The following is a 21,893-nucleotide window of genomic DNA, read 5'->3' as shown; positions in this document are numbered from 1 at the left end:
TGCACCACGGTGGCTCCCTTCATTTCTATAGGAAAGGATTTTCTGAAAATGTCATTTATATAGGAAATTTTCTGAAAATTTCGTTTCTATTGGAAATATTATCAAAATTACATTTCCACAATAAATTTTGTTAAAATTCCATTTCTAAAGAAATTTTTCTGAAAATTTCATCTCTATAGGAAATTTTGTCAAAATTTAATTTCTACAGGAAATATTTTGAAAATTTCATGTCTATAGGAAATTTTTTGAAAATTTAATTTCTATAGGAAATTTTGTCAAGATTTCATTTCTACAGGAAATTTTCTGCAAATTTAATTTCTATAAGAAATTTTCTGAAAATTTCATGTCTATAGGAAATTTTGCCAAAATTTCATTTCTATAGGAAATTTTTTGAAAATTTCATGTCTATAGGAAATTTTTTGAAAATTTAATTTCTATACACACAAAAAAATTTTTTTCTGATTCAATCACGAAATTAATTGATCCAATTAATTTTTTAATTGAAATGTCTTCAATCACAGAATTGATAGTATCAATTAAAAAATTAATTGACAGTCAATTAAAAAATTAATTGATCCAATTAAATATTTAATTGATACTATTAATTTGTGTGATTGATTTTTATTTCAATTAAAAAATTTGTTGAATCAATTAAATTTTTAATTGAATATTTTTTAAAACTCAATTAAGATGTTAATTGGAAAAATTTTCGTGAAACTTTTTTCTGTGTAGGAAATTTTCTGAAAATTTCTTTCTAAAGAAATTTTCTGAAAATTTCGTTTCTATGGGAAATTTTGTCTATATTGTATTTCCATAAGAAATTTTGTCAAAATTCAATTTCCATAGGAAATTTTCTGAAAATTTTATTTCTATAGTAAATTTTCTAAAAATTTCAATTCTATAGGAAATTTTGCGAATTTTTTATTCTATAGGAAATTTCTGAAAATTTCTTTTCTAAAGAAAATTTTTGAAAATTTTCGTTCTTATTTTCTATATATTTCATTTCTATAGGAAATTTTGTCAAAATGTCAATTCTAAAGGAGTTTTTGTCAAAATTTCATTTCTATAAGACATTTTCTGAAAATTTTTGGAAATTTTGTCAAAATGTCATTTCTACAGGAATTTTTGTCGAAATTTAATTTCTATAGGAAATTTTCTGAAAATTTCTTTTGTAAAGAGAAACTTTTTGAAAATTTTATTTTTATTTGCTACAAATTTTATTTTTACAAATGGATTTTTTTGTATAGGAATTTTTCTGAAAATTTCATATCTACAGGAATTTTTCTGAGAATTTCATGTTTACAGAAAATTTTGTCAATATTTCTATAGGAAATTTCGTCAAAATTTTATTTTTACAGGAAATTTTGTCAAAATTTCATTTCTGTAGGAAATTTTCGTCATTTTTTTTTTAGGAAATTTTATATAAAATTTAAAAAATTTCAAAATTTCATCTCTATAGAAAATTTTATCAAAATGTCTGTAGGAAATTTCTATAGGAAATTTTCTAAAAATTCCGTTTCTATAAGAAATTTTCTGAAAATTTGATTTCTTTAGGAAATTTTCCGGAAATTTCATTTCTAGATTCTATGAAATTCATAAAATTTCATTTCTATAGGAAATTTTGTCATAATTTCTTTTTTACAGGAAATTTTCTGAAAGTTTAATTTCTATAGGAAATTTTATAAAAAATTCACCTTTATAAGAAATTTTGTAAAATTTTTATTACTTTATAAAATTGTGTCAAAATTTCATTTGTACAGAAAATTTTCTGAAAATTTCTTTAGGAATTTTTCTGAAAATTTCATATCTACAGGAATTTTTCTGAGAAATGAATTTTTATAGGAAATTTTGTCAATTTTTCTTTCTATAGGAAATTTCGTTAAAATTTTATTTTTAAAGGAAATTTTTGTCAAAATTTCAATTCTATAGAAAATTTTCCGAAAATTTCATTTCTATAGGAAATTTTTTTTGAAAATTTCATTTCTATAGGAATTTTTCTGAAAATTTCATTTCAATAGGAAATTTTCTGAAAATTTCATTTCTATAGGAATTTTTCTGAAAATTTCATATCTACAGGAATTTTTCTGAAAATTTCATATCCACAGGAATTTTTCGGAGAATTTAATTTTTGTAGGAAATTTTGTCAATATTTCTTTCCATAGGAAATTTCGTCAAAATTTAATTTTTTTGTAGGAATTTTTATCTAATTTTAAAAAATTTTAAAATTTCATCTCTTTAGAAAATTTTATCAAAATCTCTGTAGGAAATTTCTATAGGAAATTTTCTAAAAATTCCGTTTCTATAAGAAATTTTCTGCAAATTTTATTTCTACAGGAAATATTCTGAAAGTTTAATTTCTATAAGAAATTTTATAAAAAAAATCACTTTATAGGAAATTTTGTAAAATTTTTATTTCTTTATAAAATTGTGTCAAAATTTCATTTGTAGAGAAAATTTTCTGAAAATTTTATTTCTAAAGGAAGTTTTCTGAAAATTTCATATCTACAGGAATTTTTCTGAGAATTTAATTTGTATAGGAAATTTTGTCAATGTTTTATTTTTACAGGAAATTTTGTCAAAATTTCATTTCTATAGGAAATTTTGTCAAAATTTCATTTCTATAGGAAATTTTGTCAAAATTTCATTTCAATAGGAATTTTTTGTCAAAATTTCTTTTTTGTAGGAAATTTTATCTAAATTTAAAAATGTTCAAAATATCATCTCTATAGAAAATTTTATCAAAATCTCTGTAGGAAATTTCTATAGGAAATTTTCTACAAATTCCGTTTCTATAAAAATTTTTCTGAAAATTTGATTTCTATAGGAAATTTGCCGGAAATTTTATTTCTATATTCTATGAAATCCAAAAAATCTCATTTCTATAGGAAATTTTGTCATAATTTCATTTCTATAGGAAATTTTGTCAAAATTTCACTCCTATAGAAAATTTTCCAAATATTTCATTTATATAGGAAAATTTTCGAAAATTTCATTTCTATAGGAAATTTTTTGAAAATTTCAATTCTATAGGAAATTTTTTGAAAATTTCATTTCTATAGGAAATTTTTTGAAAATTTCATTTCTATAGGAAATTTTTTGAAAATTTCATTTCTATAGGAAATTTTTTGAAAATTTAATTTTATAGGAAATTTTATCAAAATTTCATATCTATACGAAATTTTATCAAAATTTCATTTCTATAGGAAATTTTGTTAACATTTAATTTCTATTTAAGAGTTTATCGAAATTTATTTGCATGGTCATGGGTTCCCAGTTTCATACCGTAAAGTATGGTGTTAATCGTTGTCAAATAGAATAGAGCACCCCAAGAGTATATACAAACTTTCATGTATGTCTGAGGTTAATGAGTTGTATTTATCTTGATTTGGTTTACACTTGTCTATCGGTGGTAATAAGGTGCGGTCAAGAGGTCAAACCAGTTGCATGCTTAATTCAATTTAAAAGGATTGGCTTTTGGAAACAATTCTACAATTTAGTGGTACAATTTAAATACTGACATAAAGTACATGCACTTTGAATGAATATGCGATAAGTACTATATGAGATTTCCAAGGGAAGGCGTTTAATATAATCTAAGGCAAGTCATATGTCAATATGTCTCATACATAAAAGGATAGAGAGCTAACAATGGAAACACTCATTGATGAGGGGTGCTAGGGCATTGCTTTTAGGCCCAAAATAGGACGCAATAAATAGGATTCGCTTTGGATACCCGATTTTGATTTGAAGACTTATTTTTATTAAATAGAACAAGTGACTAAGGTAGAAAGTAAATCTCCCCTATTGACTTTGCAATCATACGAATTTGTTTTACTTAATAAATAGGAATAATTTTGACAGAAATCTGGTCCATAAAATATAGGATTGGAAAGACATAAAACTCAGGATATACAAAAGGCATTATATTGGTATTTAGGTACACATGGCATTGAAAAACAAAAATATTTAAATTCTGGCTCAATTCCTTTGATGTGTATTTTGAAATTTCCACACCGAATTGTGTTCGAACAATTTAATTCTTGTTCGAAATTAATTGTTACAAACTTCAAATCATAGTTATTGGGCAAAGTGGACAAGCATTGTTTTAATGCATGTTCTTGGCATTGTCAAATCTTGTCATGTTTGATGTTTGAACACGTTCGTTTAATGTCAAAGCCTATCCCTGTTGCAATTAAATCGATGATGAATTGCTCTAAGGATGGCATCAAGAGACAATAATATGCTCAGTTTGTTGAAGGCTAAGGTATATTGTGGAATCGTTTCGATTTCGTAGACTATTAAGTTATGATTTTTGAAGATTATAAAGATATTAAAATAAAATCATCGAAACTATTGAAATTTGATATACGAGAAGATGAAAATAATGAAAAGGAATATCGTAAAGAGGACGAGGATGAAAAGGTTAATCGTCTGTGGAATGATTTTTCAAATGTTTCTATAATACGTGGAATGTTTGGAGCGTTAATAAAAAGTACAGCCTCATATGAAAGGTATTTTATATTAAAATAATTTGTATACCCTCCATCATAGGAGGTACATTAACTTTGCCAAAAGGACAGTACTGCAATATTCGGCTTGAAAGCAAACAAAACAATTCAGATATTTTTCCAGCTATACGAAGCAATTGGAAGCTAGAACAAAGTGTTTATTTGTTGTGTATATGTAGCCATAAGTTCTTAAATATCAACCACTACACAAAAAAAAAATAATAATTTTTGGATTCAATCATGAAATTAATTGATTCAATTAATTTTTAATTATAATTAATTTTTAATTTAAATTTTTAATTATAATGATTAAAACAAAAAGAATGGAAGATAGTATCAATCACCGAAGTCAATTAAACAATAAATTTAAAATTTTGTCAAAATTTTATTTCTATAGGAAATCTTGTCAAAATTTTATTTCTATAAAAAATTGTGTTAAAATTTTATTTCTAAAGATAATTTTGTTAGAAATGTATTTCTATAGAAAATTTTGTTAAAATTGTATTTCTATAGAAAATTTTGTAAAAAATTTTATTTCCATAGAAAATTTTCTCAAAATATTATTTCTGTAGAAAATTTTCTCGAAATTTTATTTCTGTAGAAAATTTTCTCAAAATTTTATTTCTGTAGAAAATTTTTTAAAAATATTATTTCTATAGAAAATTTTGTCAAAATTTTACAACTAAAACAAAAGTTTCTCAAAATTTTATTTCTATAGAAAATTTTGTCAAAATTTTATATTTAAAACAAAATTTTTGTCAAAATTTTATTTCTATAGAAAATATTGTCAAAATTTTTATTTCTGTTGTCGTTTGATAGTTGACCTTTAAACTGTTAATAATATTTGTTTAGTTCGGCTTGAGGTCATATAAATAAAAAACAGATGTTGTTGTTTTATTGAGTTTTAATTTTTATTTGAAAATATCCAACTTTTGTTTCTATAGAAAATTTTGTCAAAATTTTATTTCAATAGAAAATTTTGTTTAATTTTATTTCTATAGAAAATTTTGTCAACATTTTATTCCTATAGAAAATTTTCTCAAAACTTTATTTCTATAGAAAATTTTCTCAAAATTTTGTTTCTATCGAAAATTTTGGCAAAATTTTATTTTATAGAGAATTTTCTCAAAATTTTATTTCTATAGAAAATTTTATTTTTATGTTAAATTTGTACTTCTATAGACAATTTTGTAAAAATTTTATATCAAACACAAAGTTGTGTATCTAAATTGTATTTCTATATAAAATTTTCTCAAAAAAATTTCCCATATAAAATTTGCTCAAAACAATTTTTCTATAGAAAATTTTGTCAAAATTGAACTTTTTATAAGAAACAGACAGCGAAGTAACAACACAGCGGAGAAAATCCTTGAAAACGGTTCTGACGAAGTCAACAGAAATATTGGAAAATAAAAAAACAAGAAACCAACAATTTCAAGTTCAATTTATAGACCTATAGCCGAGATTATGAGATAAAAAATCATAAAAATTAAAATAAAAAGGTCAAAAATATCAAAAACAAAATTGTATTTCTATAGAAAATTTTGTCAAATTGTTATTTCAATAGAAAATTTTTTCAAATTTTTATTTCTATAAAAAATTTTCTCAAAATTTTATTTCTATAGAGAATTTTGTCAAAATTGTTTTTCTATAGAAAATTTTGTCATAATTTTATTTTTATAGAACATTTTCTCAACATTTAATTTTTATAGAAAATTTTATTGTTATAGAAAATTTTGACAAAATTTTTGTTTCTATAGAAAATTTTGCAAAAATTTTTATACCCTGCGCCACACTGTGGAACAGGGTATTATAAGTTAGTGCATATGTTTGCAACACCCAGAGGAGACGAGATAGACACATGGTGTCTTTGGCAAAAATGCTCAGGGTGGGCTCCTGAGTCGATATAGCCATGTCCGTCTGTCCGTGGACACATTTTTGTAATCAAAGTCTAGGTCGCAGTTTTAGTCCAATCGACTTTAAATTTGGCACAAGTAGGTGTTTTGGCTCAGAACAGATACCTATTGATTTTGGAAGAAATCGGTTCACATTTAGATATAGCGCCCATATATATATTTCGCCCGATATGCACTTATATGGCCCCAGATGCCAGAGTTTTACCCTAATTTGCTTAAAATTTTGCACAAGAAGAACAATTAGTACTACAGTCAAGTGTGCCAAATTTTATTTAAATCGGTTCAGATTTAGATATAGCTTGCATATATATCTTTCGCCCGATATGGACTAATACGGTCCCAGAAGCCAGAGTTTTACCCCAATTTGGTTGAAAATTTTCACTAGGAGTACAATTAGTAGTGTAGTCAAGTGTGCCAAATTTTATAGAAATCGGTTCAGATTTAGATATAGCTCCGATATATATCGTTCGCCCGATTTACACTCATATGACCACAGTGACCAATCTTTTACTCCGATTCAGTTGAAATTTTGCACAGGGAGTAGAATTAGTAAATTTGGTTGAAATCGGTTAAGATTTAGATATATCTCCCATATATATCATTCGCCCGATATACACTCATATGACCACAGAGGCCAATTTTTAACTCCGATTTAGTTGAAATTTTGCACAGGGAGTAGAATTAGCATTGGTGCTATGCGTGCCGAATTTGGTTGAAATCGGTTCAGATTTGTATATAGCTCCCGTATATAGCTTTCGGCCGATTTACACACATATGGCCACAGAGGCTAATTTTTTGCTCCGATTTAGTTGAAATTTTGCACAGTGAGTAGAATTAGCATTGTAGCTATGCGTGCCAAATTTGGTTGAAATCGGTTCAGATTTAGATATAGCTCCCATATATATGTTTTTCCGATTTCGACAAAAATGATCAAAATACCAACATTTTCCTTGTAAAATCGACACTGTTTAGTCGAAAAGTTGTAAAAATTACTCTAATTTTCCTAAATTTCTAATACATATATATAGAGCGATAAATCATAAATAAGCTTTTGCGAAGTTTCCTTAAAATTGCTTCAGATTTAAATGTTTCCCATATTTATTTTGTACTAACATTATGTTCCATCCTAGTGCATTAGCCGTCTTAAATTTTGAGTCTATAGATTTTGTAGAAGTCTATCAAATTCTATCCAGATCGAGTGATATTTAAATGTATGTATTTGGGACAAATCCTTGTATATAGCACCCAACACATTTGACGGATGTGATATGGTATCGAAAATTTAGATCTACAAAGTGGTGCAGGGTATAATATAGTCGGCACCGCCCGACTTTAGTCTTTCCTTACTTGTTTTCTATAGAAAATTTCTCAATTTTTTTTTTATAGAAAATTTTGTCAAAATTTTATTTCTAAGCAAATTTGGTCTACATTTTATTTCTCTGGAAAATTATTTAAATTTCACTTCTACAATAAATTTTGTCTAATTTTTTTCTCTTTTTTCAGGTTTCTCATAATATGCGGACTTATCATTTCCATCTATATGCTCATTAATGCAACATGGAATATCGTAGACATTTACCGCAATAAACCTCTACGTACAGTTATCTCCAGTTTAAGATATCCTCTCTATAAAATTCCCTTTCCCGAAATTACCATTTGTAATCAAAATCGCCTAAATTGGCAACGATACAATGAAACCAAGGAGAAATTTTTACGAAAGCAACATTTCACGGCGCAACATGAACAGCTGTTCAAGGAAGTTCTAAATGCCTATGACACATTGTACTTTGGAAATTTCGAAAATTTTAAAAATATCTCAGAAAACTATGCCTCTCAACTACTGCATGATCTTAACTACATTAATTTCACTGAAGTCGAGGAGCAAATGGCTTGGAAATGTGATGAAATGTTCTCATCGTGCTACTGGATATCCCAAGCCCATGATTGTTGTGAACTATTCACGCCTAGGCGAACACAAACTGGACAATGTTTGGCCTTCAATGGCATTGAATCCAAGGAGGGATTACACAAACTAAACCACGATCCCTATTACCCTCGACGAACTGTAGGATACGGTGATGCAAATGGCTTAAGTGTCCGCATTCATTTAAGAGAAAGTTGGCATTCTCCTTTTAGTCCCATAGACAAAGGAATTCTGGTGATGATAGTGGAGCCTCATGTTTGGAGTGATACGTTTCGCGAAGTACCCACAAATAGTCGTGTTTTTGTTCTTCTCGATTCATTTCTACACATTCATCACGAAAACACTCGAGTGTATTCGAGGAAAATTCGCAATTGTATTTTTGAGGTAAGGAAGGAAGAATTTTTTTGTTGAATGGTTAATGAAGCCATGAGATTTGTGGATACAATAAAATTTATGACCAAATTTTCTATAGAAATAAAATTTTGACAAAATTATCTACAGAACTAAAATTTTGACAACATTTGCTATAGAAATAAAATGTTGACAAAATTTTCTATAGAAATGAAATTTTGATAAAGTTTTGTATAGAAATAAAATTTTGATAAAATTTTCTACAAAAATAAAATTTTATATAGAAATAAAATTTTGATAAAATTTTTTATAGAAATAAAATTTCAGCAATATTTTCCATAGAAATAAAGTTTTGATCCAATAAAATTTTGACGATATTTTTTTATAGAAATAAAATTTTGACAAAATTTCTTAAGAAATAAAATTTTAACCAAATGTTTCTATAGAAATCAAATTTTGAAAATTTTTTATTTTTTGTTTTTTGGAATAAAGTTTTGACCAAATGTTTCTTCAGAAATAAAATTTTGACAAATTTTTATTGAAATAAAGTTTGTTTTTTACAAAATTTTGTATAGAAATAAAATTTTGACAAAATTTTGTATAGAAATAAAATTTAGACAAAATTTCCTATAGAAATAAAATTTTGACAAAATTTTCAATAGAAATAAAATTTTGATTAAATTTTCTATAGAAATAAAGTTTGGACAAAATTTTCTATAGAAATAAAATGTTGACAAAATTTTCAATGGAAGTAAAATTTTGACAAAATTTCCTATAGAAATAAATTTTTTACAAAATTTTCTATATAAACAGAGTTTAATATAGAAATAAAATTTTGACAAACATTAATTATAGAAATAAAATAAAATTTTGACAAATTTTTTATAGAAATAAAATAAAATTTTTAGCAAAATTTTCTATAGAAATAAAATTTTGACTAAATTTACTATAGAAATAAAATTTTTGAAAAATTTTTCTACAGAAATAAAACTTTGAAAAAAATTTCTAAAGACATAAAATTTTGAAAAAATTTTCTATGCAAATGAAATTTTGACAAAATTTTGTATAGAAATAAAATTTTGATAAAATTCTCTACAAAATTTTGACAACATTTTCTAAAGAAATAAACTTTTTTTAATAAAGTTTTGACAAAATATTTATACAGAAATAATATTTTGACAAATTTTTATTTAAATAAAGTGTTTTTTTTTGACAAAATTTTGTATAGAAATAAAATTTTGACAAAATTTCCTATAGAAATAAAAATTTTAAAAAATTTCCTATAGAAATAAAATTTTAACAAAAATTTCTATAGAAATAAAGTTTTGACAAAATTTTCTAAAGACATAAAATTTTGAAAACATTTTCTATGCAAATGAAATTTTGACAAAATTTTGTATAGAAATAAAATTTTGATAAAATTTTCTACAAAAATAAAATTTTGACAAAATTTTGTATAGAAATAAATTTTAAACACAATTTCCTATAGAAATAAAATTTTGATAAAATTTTTTATTGAAATACAATTTTGGCAATATTTTCTATAGAAATAAAGTTTTCACCCAATAAAATTTTGACAATATTTGTTATAGAAATAAAATTTTGATAAAATTTTCTAAAGAAATAAAGTTTTAACCAATGTTTCTATAGAAATAAAATCTTAATTTTTTTTGGAATAATGTTGTGACCAAATATTTCTACAGAAATAAAATTTTGACAAATTTTTATTGAAATAAAGTGTTTTTTTACAAAATTTTGTATAAAAATAAAATCTTGATAAAATTTCCTATAGGAATAAAAATTTTACAAAATTTCCTATAGAAATAAAATTTTGACAAAATTTTCTATAGAAATAAAATTTTGACAAAATTTTCTATAGAAATAAAATTTTGACAAAATTTTCTATAGAAATAAAATTTTGACAAAATTTTCTATAGAAGTAAAATTTTGACAAAATTTACTATACAAATAAAATTTTGAAAAATTTCACGAACTTTTTATAGAAATAAAATAAAATTTTGACAAATTTTTTATAGAAATACAATAAATTTTTTGGCAAAATTTTTTATAGGAATAAAATAAAATTTTGACAAATTTTTTATAGAAATACAATAAATTTTTTGGCAAAATTTTTTATAGGAATAAAATAAAATTTTGACAAATTTTTTATAGAAATACAATAACATTTTTTGCAAAATTTTTTTATAGAAATAAAATAAAATTTTGACAAGTTTTTTTTTATAGAAATACAATAAAATTTTGGCAAAATTTCTTATAGAAATAAAATTGTGCCAAAATAAATTTTTTTTTTCGTAAAATTTTCTCCAAACTTTGGTAGATTTTCGATATACCAAACTGAAAAAATCCTACATTGAAGTTTTTCATCAACTTTTTATGGTTATTACGAAAAAACTATTTTTTTGAACTACGAAAGAAATATTTTATTATTTTACTCGTGTTGTATAAGTTTATTTATTATATATTTGAATCTCTGCTACTAGCTTGACAAAATTTTCTAAAGACATAAAATTTTGAAAAAATTTTCTATAGAAATAAAGTTTTGACCAAATAAAATTTTGACGATAATTTTTATAGAAATAAAATTTTAATAAAATTTTCTAAAAAAATAAACAATTTTTTTGGAATAAAGTTTTGACCAAATGTTTCTACAGAAATAAAATGTTGACAAATTTTTATTGAAATAAAGTGTTTTTTTGACAAAATGTTGTATAGAAATAAAATTTAGACAAAATTTCCTATAGAAATAAAATTTATACAAAGTTTCCTATAGAAATAAAATTTAGACAAAATTTCCTATAGAAATAAAGTTTTGACAAAATTTTCTATAGAAATAAAGTTTTGACAAAATTTTTTATAGAAATAAAGTTTTGACAAAATTTTCTATAGAAATAAAATTTTGACAAAATTTTCTATAGAAATAAAATTTTCACAAAATTTTCTATAGAAATAAATTTTTTTCAAAATGTTCTATAGAAATAAAATTTTCACAAAATTTTCTATATAAACTGAGTTTAATATAGAAATAAGAAAAAAATTTGACAATTTTTTTGTAGAAATACAATATAATTTTTGGCAAAATTTTTTATAGAAATACAATAAAATTTTTGGCAAAATTTTTTATAGAAATAAAATTGTGCCAAAACAAAATTTTTTGTTTCGTAAAATATTCTCCAAACTTTGGTTTGGAGAATATCGTTATCGATCTACCAAACTTAAAAAAAATCCTACATTGAAGTTTTTCATCAAATTTGTATGGTTATTACGAAAAAATATTTTTTTGAACTACGAAAGAAATATTTTATTATTTTACTCGCATTGTAGAAATTTATCTATATATATAAAATTCAATCTATGTTTGTTTATTTGTTTGTTTGTTTGTTTGTATGAACCGAGTTGGCTCCGAAACGGCTGAACCGATTTACTTGAAACTTTCAGAGATCATAGGGGACGTTCATGTGGTGAAAATAGGGTACCTCATTTTTTGACACCTGGTCGCGGAGGGGGACCTCCCCTTTGTCGGACTTTTTGAAAATTGGACCAAAGTTGACCGATTTGCTTGAAATTTTCATTGAAGGTTGGGGTTGGCAACTAGACAAAGATCCGCTACTTTATATTTCGATATTTGGCGGCGGAGGGGGACCTCCCCTTTGTTCGACTTTTTTTAAAGTACAGTGAAAAAACTAAAATTCTCTAAATTATCTGAGATTTAAAGAGAACATGCGGTGAGGTTATGGAATTAATATGGGGTACCTGATGATTTCATATGCGGACGGGGAGGGGGACCTCCCCCTTGTCCTACTTTTGAAACTTGGAACAAAATTATGCGATTTGCATGAAATTTTCATTGAATGTTGGGGTTGGCATCTAGACAAAAATCCGCTACATTATTTCTCGATATTTGGTCGGGGAGGGGGGCCACCCCTTTGCCCGACTTTTTTTAAAGTACAGTGAAAACAAAACTAAACTCCCCCGACTGAAATTTTACGGAAAAATGGGTGAGGTTATGAAATTTATATCAGGTTCCTGATTTTTTAATAAAAATAAAAGGGCATAGGGAGACATCCGCTTCTCTTAAGTACATACAGAGAAACAATTAAACTTTACCGAGTTACTTGAAATTTACAGAGGAATGGGGAGAGATCGTAACCTCTGTCAACCGTAATAGTTGATACCTGATTTTGTGATTTTTGGACGAAAGAGAGGCCGCCCCTTTAGGCTTATAATTTGCTTGACATTTTCTGGGACGTTTACAAAAGATACGCTTTTCGACATTTGGTCGGGGAGGAGGTCCTCCTCTAAAACTGCAAAAAATGGCTCTATTAACCATGTTCCTAAATCTATATCTGTCCATAAAGCTCGAAAAATAATTGTATAATTAGATATAATGCATTTGGACGTCAATTGCCTGTTTCGGTATCAGGCTAACATGAAATATAAAAAAATTTAAGTTTTCTTGAAATTTACAAAGGAAGCGGGGGAAAATGTTATAAATGAAGAGGCAACCTTCATTGCCCCACACTTGAAGGAAAGTTTCAAGAATTTTCAGGGAAGGTTAGGGGTGCTATTCACTACGGTGTTTGTCGATATTGTATCGGGGAAAGTGACGTCCCTTTAAAACAATAGAGCAAAAATTAAACATCTCCGATCTACTTGAAATTTACAGGGAATGTGGGAGGAGGTGATGAAATTTATACATGATTTTTAAATTAATATATGATTTTTCGATATCTGGTTGGGGAAGGGGAAAATTGAAATAAACTTTGTCGATTTGCTTCGATAGAATTTATAGGGACCATTGAGTAGTTGCGAAATTAATATAGGGTACGTGATAGTCCGATATCAGGTCAGAGTGGAGCGAAGGTCCCCACCCCAGTTCCCTTTTGTCGGTTTTTTCTCTTAAATTGAAAGTGGAGGGTTGTCCGTAAATGGGAACTCGGTATATAATTTTATGATTTTTGCACAGGCTTCTTTCTTCCAGACTTCTTATTAGTAAAGAGAGGGTTCCCTTTTGTCCGTTTTTTTTTCTTAAGTTGAAAGTAGAGGGTTGTCCGTAAATGGGAACTCGGTACATAATTTTATGATTGTTGCACAGGCTTCTGCCAGACTTTTTAGTAAAGAACTTAAATTTACATGAAATTGGCAGCCAACGTAGAGGGTGCATTATTTTCCAACATTTTAGCAAATGTTAATGTGGTAAAAATTTTTACTACTTTTGCCTTTTCCGATTTATTGGATGGGAAACAGTAATTCTTTGTACGTTATGATAATATAACGCTTAATTTTCAGATATGTTGAGGAGAAGGATACTTTTCCTTGACAAACCACACTTAAAATTCACAAGAAATACAGAAGAAGGTACACCCTCTCCCGCCGTATTTGTACCTATCAACGAAAAATCAAGTAGTCCGATTTGTTTAAAAGAATTCAAATCTTTTCGAATTTGTTTTCAGCACGAAGGATATAGTTGACTAAGTTAACGCAAAATGTTCCTCCAAATACGCTTCGGAAGGCGCAGCGAAGCGGGCCGGGTTACGCTAGTTTATTATATATTTTAATCTCTGCTACTAGCAAAATTTTTTTGGTGTATAAATATCCCTGGAATTTTAAACGATTTTAGCTTGCACCAACAAGGGAATATTGCTATTTATACAAAAAATGGGGAACTTACTCACAATGGATTTTGATGCTATGGTTTAACACGAAAATTACAATTTTTAAGATATTGAATTTATAGAAAATTTTCTCAAAATTTTTAGTTTATAGAAAATTTTGTTCAAATCTTATATTTACAAAAAAATAATTTCAAAATTGTATGTCTATAGCAAATTTTGTCAAAATTTCATTTCTATAAAAAAATTTATTTCCATACAAAATTTTATCAAAATTTTATTTCTATAGAATTTTTTTTTTTCAAAAATTTATTTCCATAGAAAATTTTGTCAAAATTTCATTTCGTTTTTGTTTTTTATTGTTGGTTTGTACTTCAATCATATTTGTTGTTTTGATCTCAGCTTTGATTAACTGGTTGATAGTCTATAGGGCTTTGCCCAAATAAATTTGACAAACATTATTTTCCTCTGTTGGTTAAGCTACTCTTGTAGATTAGTCATCGCAATGGTATTAAAGCTGAGATCAAAACAACAAAAAAAATTTCATTTCTATAGACAATTTTTTTTTTCAAAATATTATTTCCATACAAAATTTTGTCAAAATTTTACTTTTATAGAAAATTTTGTTAAAATTTTATTTCTATAGAAAATTTTGTCAAAATTTTAATTCTAAAGAAATTTTTGTCAAAATTTTATTTCTATAGAAAATGTTCTGAGAACTTTATTTCTGTATAATCTTTCCTCAAAATTTTATTTCTACAGAAAATGTAAGTATTGAAGTAGAATATTCTGCGATTTTCTCCTATGACGTTTGCGATTTTCTCATATGGACAGTGTCTAAAATGGGCTAATATGATTCCAAAGTGATAAAAGTGGTGGTGTGTTTGTTGGCTTATAAGTTCTATCCCAATTTTTGCTTCGATCGTAATGACCTCCGATAGCTGTTTGTCTATCTATTTACCGATCAATTTGTTAAAATTGTATTCTGTTGAAATTCCATAGAGATGATATGATCTATAGAGGTAGATGTATTTTGTTCAATATTCTGATTGATTTAGAATACGATTATCTATTGATTTGTTCAAAATTTAGATTTCTCTTATTTTCAACATAAATATCTCTATTTTCAGGATGAGAATGAAAAAATCAAATACCGAAATTTGCCTGGTCGTAAATACATGTACGAGAATTGTCAGGATCAATGTAAACAAGAATATTTAGTGAAGTATTGCAATTGTACCGTGGATTTATTTTATCCCCCAGGACAGGTATATCCTCCATGTCGTCTTATCGATTTACCCTGTCTATACAAACATGAATGTAAGTAAAACATAAAACAAACAAAAATTTTATTTACAAATAAATTATTTAATTTGGTATATATAGCACACTTGAAATCCGTACTTGGAGAAGATGAAGAGGACTATGTGAAGTTTGAAAATGCCGGAATGAAATGCCCATGCATGTTTAATTGCAGATCTCTGACATATCTTGCTGATTTTCGCATTGATACTACACCGATTATTAATCGAAATAATTCGGAAATCTTTTTCAATGTGCTGTTTTTAAAAGATCCCATTATACTTTATGAGACCTCAGCCGAATATCCTTTTATTGATTTAATGGGTAAGGTAATAGATTTAAATTTATTTTATTATTTATTAATACGATGTTATTTCTTTTAATTTACAGCTGCATTTGGTGGTTTGGCTAGTTTATGCATTGGCTGTTCATTGGTGGCCATTACTGAATTATTATTTTTCTGTATCTTTGATATCCCGAAACATTTGAGTCGTAAAAATGCTTTAAAGTTTAAAAGGAGTAATCCCAAAGTTAAGAAAATTTTTGTAAAATATTGTGGAGAAGTGGAAATTCCCATTTGCCCCCAAAGGAAAATTTTTAATAAATATAAATTGGTTTGAAAAATGTATATAATGAGTGGTTAACTTTTATAATATTGATTTTGGGTAAGAGAAAAATTATTTAAAAAATTTTTATTAATTTAATTTTTTATTATTTTTATACTGAGAGCCACTGTGTGGAACAGGGTATTCAAAATTAGTGCACTTATGCAACCCCAAGAGGCAGAACATTCACTCCGATTTATTTATAATATGTGTGTATGTATGTGTCAAATTTGGTCCGTGGGCACTTTGTTGTACTAGATATTAAAGAAAGCTACCCAGTCGCTGCTCTACGACTTAATACAATCAGAATTTCCTATGAAGCGACAATCAGGAGGAATCATTTCACAGTTATTCTAAGCTACTGAACTTGTGTATCCTATTCACGCTTGCCACACGTGCACAAAATGATCTAACAAAATTTGAAAAAAAATTGATCAATATTTGGATATGCGGAAGCTCTGTGCAAAATGGGTGCCGCGCGAGCTCGCATTTGACCAAAAACAACAACGTGTTGATGATTCTGAGCGGTGTTTGCAGCTGTTAACTCGTAATACACCCGAGTTTTTTCGTCGATATGTGACAATGGATGAAACATGGCTCCATCACTACACTCCTGAGTCCAATCGACAGTTGGCTGAGTGGACAGCGACTGGTGAACCGTCTCCGAACCGTGGAAAGACTCAAAAGTCCGCTCGCAAAGTAATGACCTCTGTTTTTTGAGATGCGCATGGAATAATTTTTATCGATTATCTTGAGAAGGGAAAAACCATCAACAGTGATTATTGTATGGCGTTATTGGAGCGTTTGAAGGTCGAAATCGCGGCATAACGGCCCCATATGAAGAAGAAAAAAGTGTTGTTCCACCAAGACAACGCACCGTGCCACAAGTCATTGAGAACGATGGCAAAAATTCATGAACTGGGCTTCGAATTGCTTCGCCACCCACCGTATTCTCCAGATCTGGCCCCTAGCGACTCTTTCTTGTTCTCAGACCTCAAAAGGATGCTCGCAGGGAAAACATTTGGCTGCAATGAAGAGATGATCGCCGAAACTGAGGCCTATTTTGAGGCAAAACCGAAGGAGTACTACCAAAATGGTATCAAAAATTTGGAAGGTCGTTATAATCGTTGTATCGCTCTTGAAGGGAACTATGTTGAATAATAAAAACAAATTTTGACAAAAAAAATGTGTTTTTCTTTGTTAGACCGGGGACTTATCAGCCAACCTGTTAAGGATGATGCAGGGTCAACGCGATTGTACAAAAGAGCATTTATGATTTATCAGGCAAAATTTGAAGCAAGTCATGGCTTTTGAGGCCATACAAGTCCAAATTTCTATAGAAAATTTTGTCAAAATTTAATTTCTATAGAAAATTTTATCAAAATTTTATTCCAATAGAAAATTTTGTTATTTATTATTTAAATATTATTATTACTTTTAAAGACATTTAATTTATAGAAAATTTTGTCAAAATTTTATTTCTGCTGAAAATTTTATTTCTATAGAATATTTTGTTAAAATTAAATAGAACATTTCGTAAAAATTTTATTTCTCTTGAAATTTTTGTCAAAATTTTGTTTCTATAGAAAATTTTGTCAAAATTTATTTCTATGGAAAATTTCGTCAAAATTTTATACCCATAAAAAATTTGTCAAAATTTTGTTTCTATAGGAAATTGTGTAAACATTTTATTTCCTTAGAAAATTTTGTCAAAATTTTATTTATATAGAAAATATTATCAAAACTTTATTTTCACAGAAAATTTTGTCAAATTTTTATTTCTTTAAAAAATTTTGTCAAAATTTTATTTCAGTAGAAAATTTTGTCAAAATTTTATTTCTATAGAATATTTTGTTAAAATTTTATTTCTATGGAAAAATTTGACAAAATTTTATTTCTATAAAAAAAATTTGTCAAAATTGTATTTCTGTAGAAAATGTTGTCAACATTTTGTTTCTATACAAAATTTTGTTACATTTTTATTTCTATAAAAAATTTTTTCAAAATTTTGCTTCTATAGAGAATTTTGTCAAAATTTTATTTAAATAGAAACTGTTGTCAAAATTTTATATCCATAGAAAATTTTGCCAAATTTTATTTCTATAAAAATGTTGTCAAAGTTTTATTTCTATAGAAATTTTTGTCAAAATTTTATTTCTGTTGAAAATTTTTTAAAAAATTTTGTTTCTATAGAAAATTTTGTCAAAATTTTATTTATATAGAAAATTTTGTCAACATTTTGTTTCTATAGAAAATTTTGTCAAAATTTTATTTCTATGGAAAATTTGTCAAAATTTTATTTCAATAGAAAATTTTGTCAACATTTTATTTCTATAGAAAATTTTGCCAAAAATTTATTTCTATGGAAAACTTTGTCAAAATTTTGTTTCTTTAGAAAATGTTGTCAAAATTTTATTTCTGTAGAAAATGCACTCAAAATTTTATTTCTAAAGAATAAGGGACTTATGGCCAAATTTGGGAAAATCTGGCAATTCAATTATATGGGAGCTATACCTAAATCTAAACCGATTTTCATGATTTTTTGCATATATAGTTAGTACTGTAGAAGATTAGAGTAAGCCAACTTTGAGTATGATCGGTTGATAAATAAGGGTCTTAAGGTCAAGTTTCGGAAAAACGGGCGATTCTTATATATAGGAACTTATATATAGGATCTGAACCGATTTCGATTAAATGTTTAACACTCAAAGGGTGGTAGATTAGATTACTTTGTGGCAAATTTGACGCTGATCGGGTAGTAAATGAGCGCAATCTGAACCCATTTATCGAAATCGGGCGATACATATATATGGGAACTATATCTAAATTTGTTGCGATGTTTTCTAAATTCAATAGCGTTTGTCCAAAAAAGCGACATATACCAAATTTCATCAAAATCGGTTAATAATTGCGACCGGAATCCTGTGAACAACAAATACATGGACTGACGGAGGACGAACAACAAGGGCTAGGTCGGCTCAGGAGGTGATTCTGAATCGATCGGTATATATTTTATGGGGACTAAAATCAATATTTCTGATAGGCACATTTTTTGGCCGATGAAAGGTATTATATCCAGACCACTATGTGGTTTAGGGTATAAAAATGGAATATTCGTATTACCTCTTACCTCTCGCAGAAATTAGCTTTCCTATTGAAGACTCGTCCTAAACCATGTACTGTGGATTTTTCACTAAAATCAACCAGCATATCCACCATCGCATCTTTTGGTATCTTAAGCATACAGCGGGAACGAGAATGTCTCATGGTAGAAAGATATTTTTCATTGAGACGACGTATAGCCTCTGGCTGGGCAGGCTTAAAACTGGGAGATGTTGGAATAGTCATTTTAAATATTTTTGATTTTTAAATTAATTTTAAATTTATTATTTTATTTCATTTTCTTTAACACTAAATGTCTTAAACTGAATGACAATCAAATAATAAAAATCCTTTGGAATTGTGCAACAACTTTTTTGCTATAAATATGAAGAGAGACTGGCTAACTTGTACTAATGACCAACGAAAAACTTATTGTGTGTACTTGGTTTGTAAACAAATGACTTTCAATTAATAAAAATAGCAACTTTAAATATTTGCCTTTATGACATGCAGTTTTTTTAAGTCTCTTCTAAATAAATATTTAATATATAACAGTATATACGGCCGTAAGTTCGGCCAGGCCGAATCTTATGTACCCTCCAACATGGATTGCGTAGAAACTTCTACGAAAGACTGTCATTCACAAATTTCAACTCACATGGTTGTTAAATATCATATACAACCACCACGTACCAAATTTCAACCAGATCGGATGAATTTTGCTTCTCCAAAAGGCACCGGAGGTCAAATCTGGGGATCGGTTTATATGGGAGCTAGATATTATTATGGACTGATAGGAACCAATTCCTGCATGGTTGTTGGATACCCTATACTAACATCACGTACCAAATTTCAACCGAATGGGAAGAATTTTGCTCTTCCAAGGTGCTCCGGAGGTCAAATCTGGGGATCGGTTTATATGGGGCCTATATATAATTATAGACCGATATCGACCAATTTTTACATGGGTGTTTGAGGCCATATACTAACATAACGTACCAAATTTCATCAGATAAATTTTGGTCTTCCAAGAGGCTCCGAAGGTCAAATCTTTTGATCGGTTTATATTGGGGCTATATATAATTATGGACCGATATGGACCAATTTTTGAATGGTTGTTTGAGACCATATAATAACACCATGTACCAAATTTCAGGCGGATCGGATTAAATTTGCTTTTCTTAGAGGCTCCGAAAGCCAAATCGGGGGATCGGTTTATATGGGGGCTATATATAATTATTGACCCAGGTGGACCAATTTTTGCATGGTTGTTAGAGACCATATACTAACACCATGTACCAAATTTCAGACGGATTGGATGAATATTGTGTCTCTTAGAGGCTCTGCAAGCCAAATCGGGGGATCGGTTTATATGGGGGCTATATATAATTATGGACCGATGTGGACCAATTTTTGCATGGTTGTTAGAGACCATATACTAACACCATGTACCAAATTTCAGGCGGATCGGTTGAAATATGCTTCTCTTAGAAGCCCCGCAAGCCAAATCGGGGGATCGGTTTATATGGGGGCTATATATAATTATTGACCGATGTGGACCAATTTTTGCATGGTTGTTAGAAACCATATACTAACACCATGTACCAAATTTCAGACGCATCGGATGAAATTTGCTTCTCTTAGAGGCTCCGCAAGCCAAATCGGGGAATCGGTTTATATGGGGGCTATATATAATTATTGACCGATGTGGACCAATTTTTGCATGGTTGTTAGAGACCATATACTAACACCATGTACCAAATTTCAGCCGGATCGGATGAAATTTGCTTCTCTTAGAGGCTCCTCAAGCCAAATCGGGGAATCGGTTTATATGGGGGCTATATATAATTATTGACCGATATGGACCAATTTTTGCATGGTTGTTAGAGACCATATACTAACACCATGTAGCAAATTTCAACCGGATCGGATGAAATTTGCTTCTCTTAGAGGCCTCGCAAGCCAAATTTGGGGGTCCGTTTATATGGGGGCTATACGTAAAAGTGGACCGATATGGCGCATTTGCAATACCATCCGACCTACATCAATAACAACTACTTGTGCCAAGTTTCAAGTCGATAGCTTGTTTCGTTCGGAAGTTAGCGTGATTTCAACAGACGGACGGATGGACGGACGGACATGCTCAGATCGGACATGCTCAGATCGAATCAGAATTTCCCCACGACCCATAATATATATACTTTATGGGATCTTATAGCAATATTTCGATGTGCTACAAACGGAATGACAAAGTTAATATACCCCCATCCTGTGGTGGAGGGTATAAAAAGAATGATTAGCATATATAGAAAATTTTATCAAAATTTTATTTCTTTAAAAAATTTTGTCAAACTTTTATTTTTTATGATTTTTTATCTCATAATCTCGGCTATTGGTCTTTAAATTAAACTTGAAATTGTTGGTTGGTTGTTTTTTTTTTATTTTTCCGATATTTCGGTTGACTTCGTTAGAACCGTTTTCAAGGATTTTGTCCGCTGTGGACCAATTTTTGCATGGTTATTAGAGACCATATAACAATACCAAGTACAAAATTT

General features: G+C 27.9%; 1 protein-coding gene across 1 annotated transcript; it reads left to right on the top strand.

The window, feature by feature from the left end:
• The first annotated feature begins 4,305 nt into the window (after positions 1 to 4,305).
• Positions 4,306 to 16,593, top strand: LOC142224490 (pickpocket protein 19-like). Its single transcript, XM_075294266.1, has 6 exons — positions 4,306 to 4,511; positions 7,928 to 8,732; positions 15,460 to 15,649; positions 15,716 to 15,955; positions 16,022 to 16,176; positions 16,495 to 16,593. Exons 1-6 carry the CDS (start codon positions 4,306 to 4,308, stop codon positions 16,591 to 16,593), a joined length of 1,695 nt encoding a protein of 564 aa, XP_075150381.1.
• Positions 16,594 to 21,893: the final 5,300 nt, after the last annotated feature.

Source organism: Haematobia irritans, chromosome 2 (assembly GCF_050003625.1).
Source record: "Haematobia irritans isolate KBUSLIRL chromosome 2, ASM5000362v1, whole genome shotgun sequence".
In the NCBI taxonomy this organism is placed as follows: domain Eukaryota; kingdom Metazoa; phylum Arthropoda; class Insecta; order Diptera; family Muscidae; genus Haematobia; species Haematobia irritans.
The sequence above is the reverse complement of the archived record's forward strand: the minus strand, read 5'-3'. Positions and strand labels throughout refer to the sequence as shown.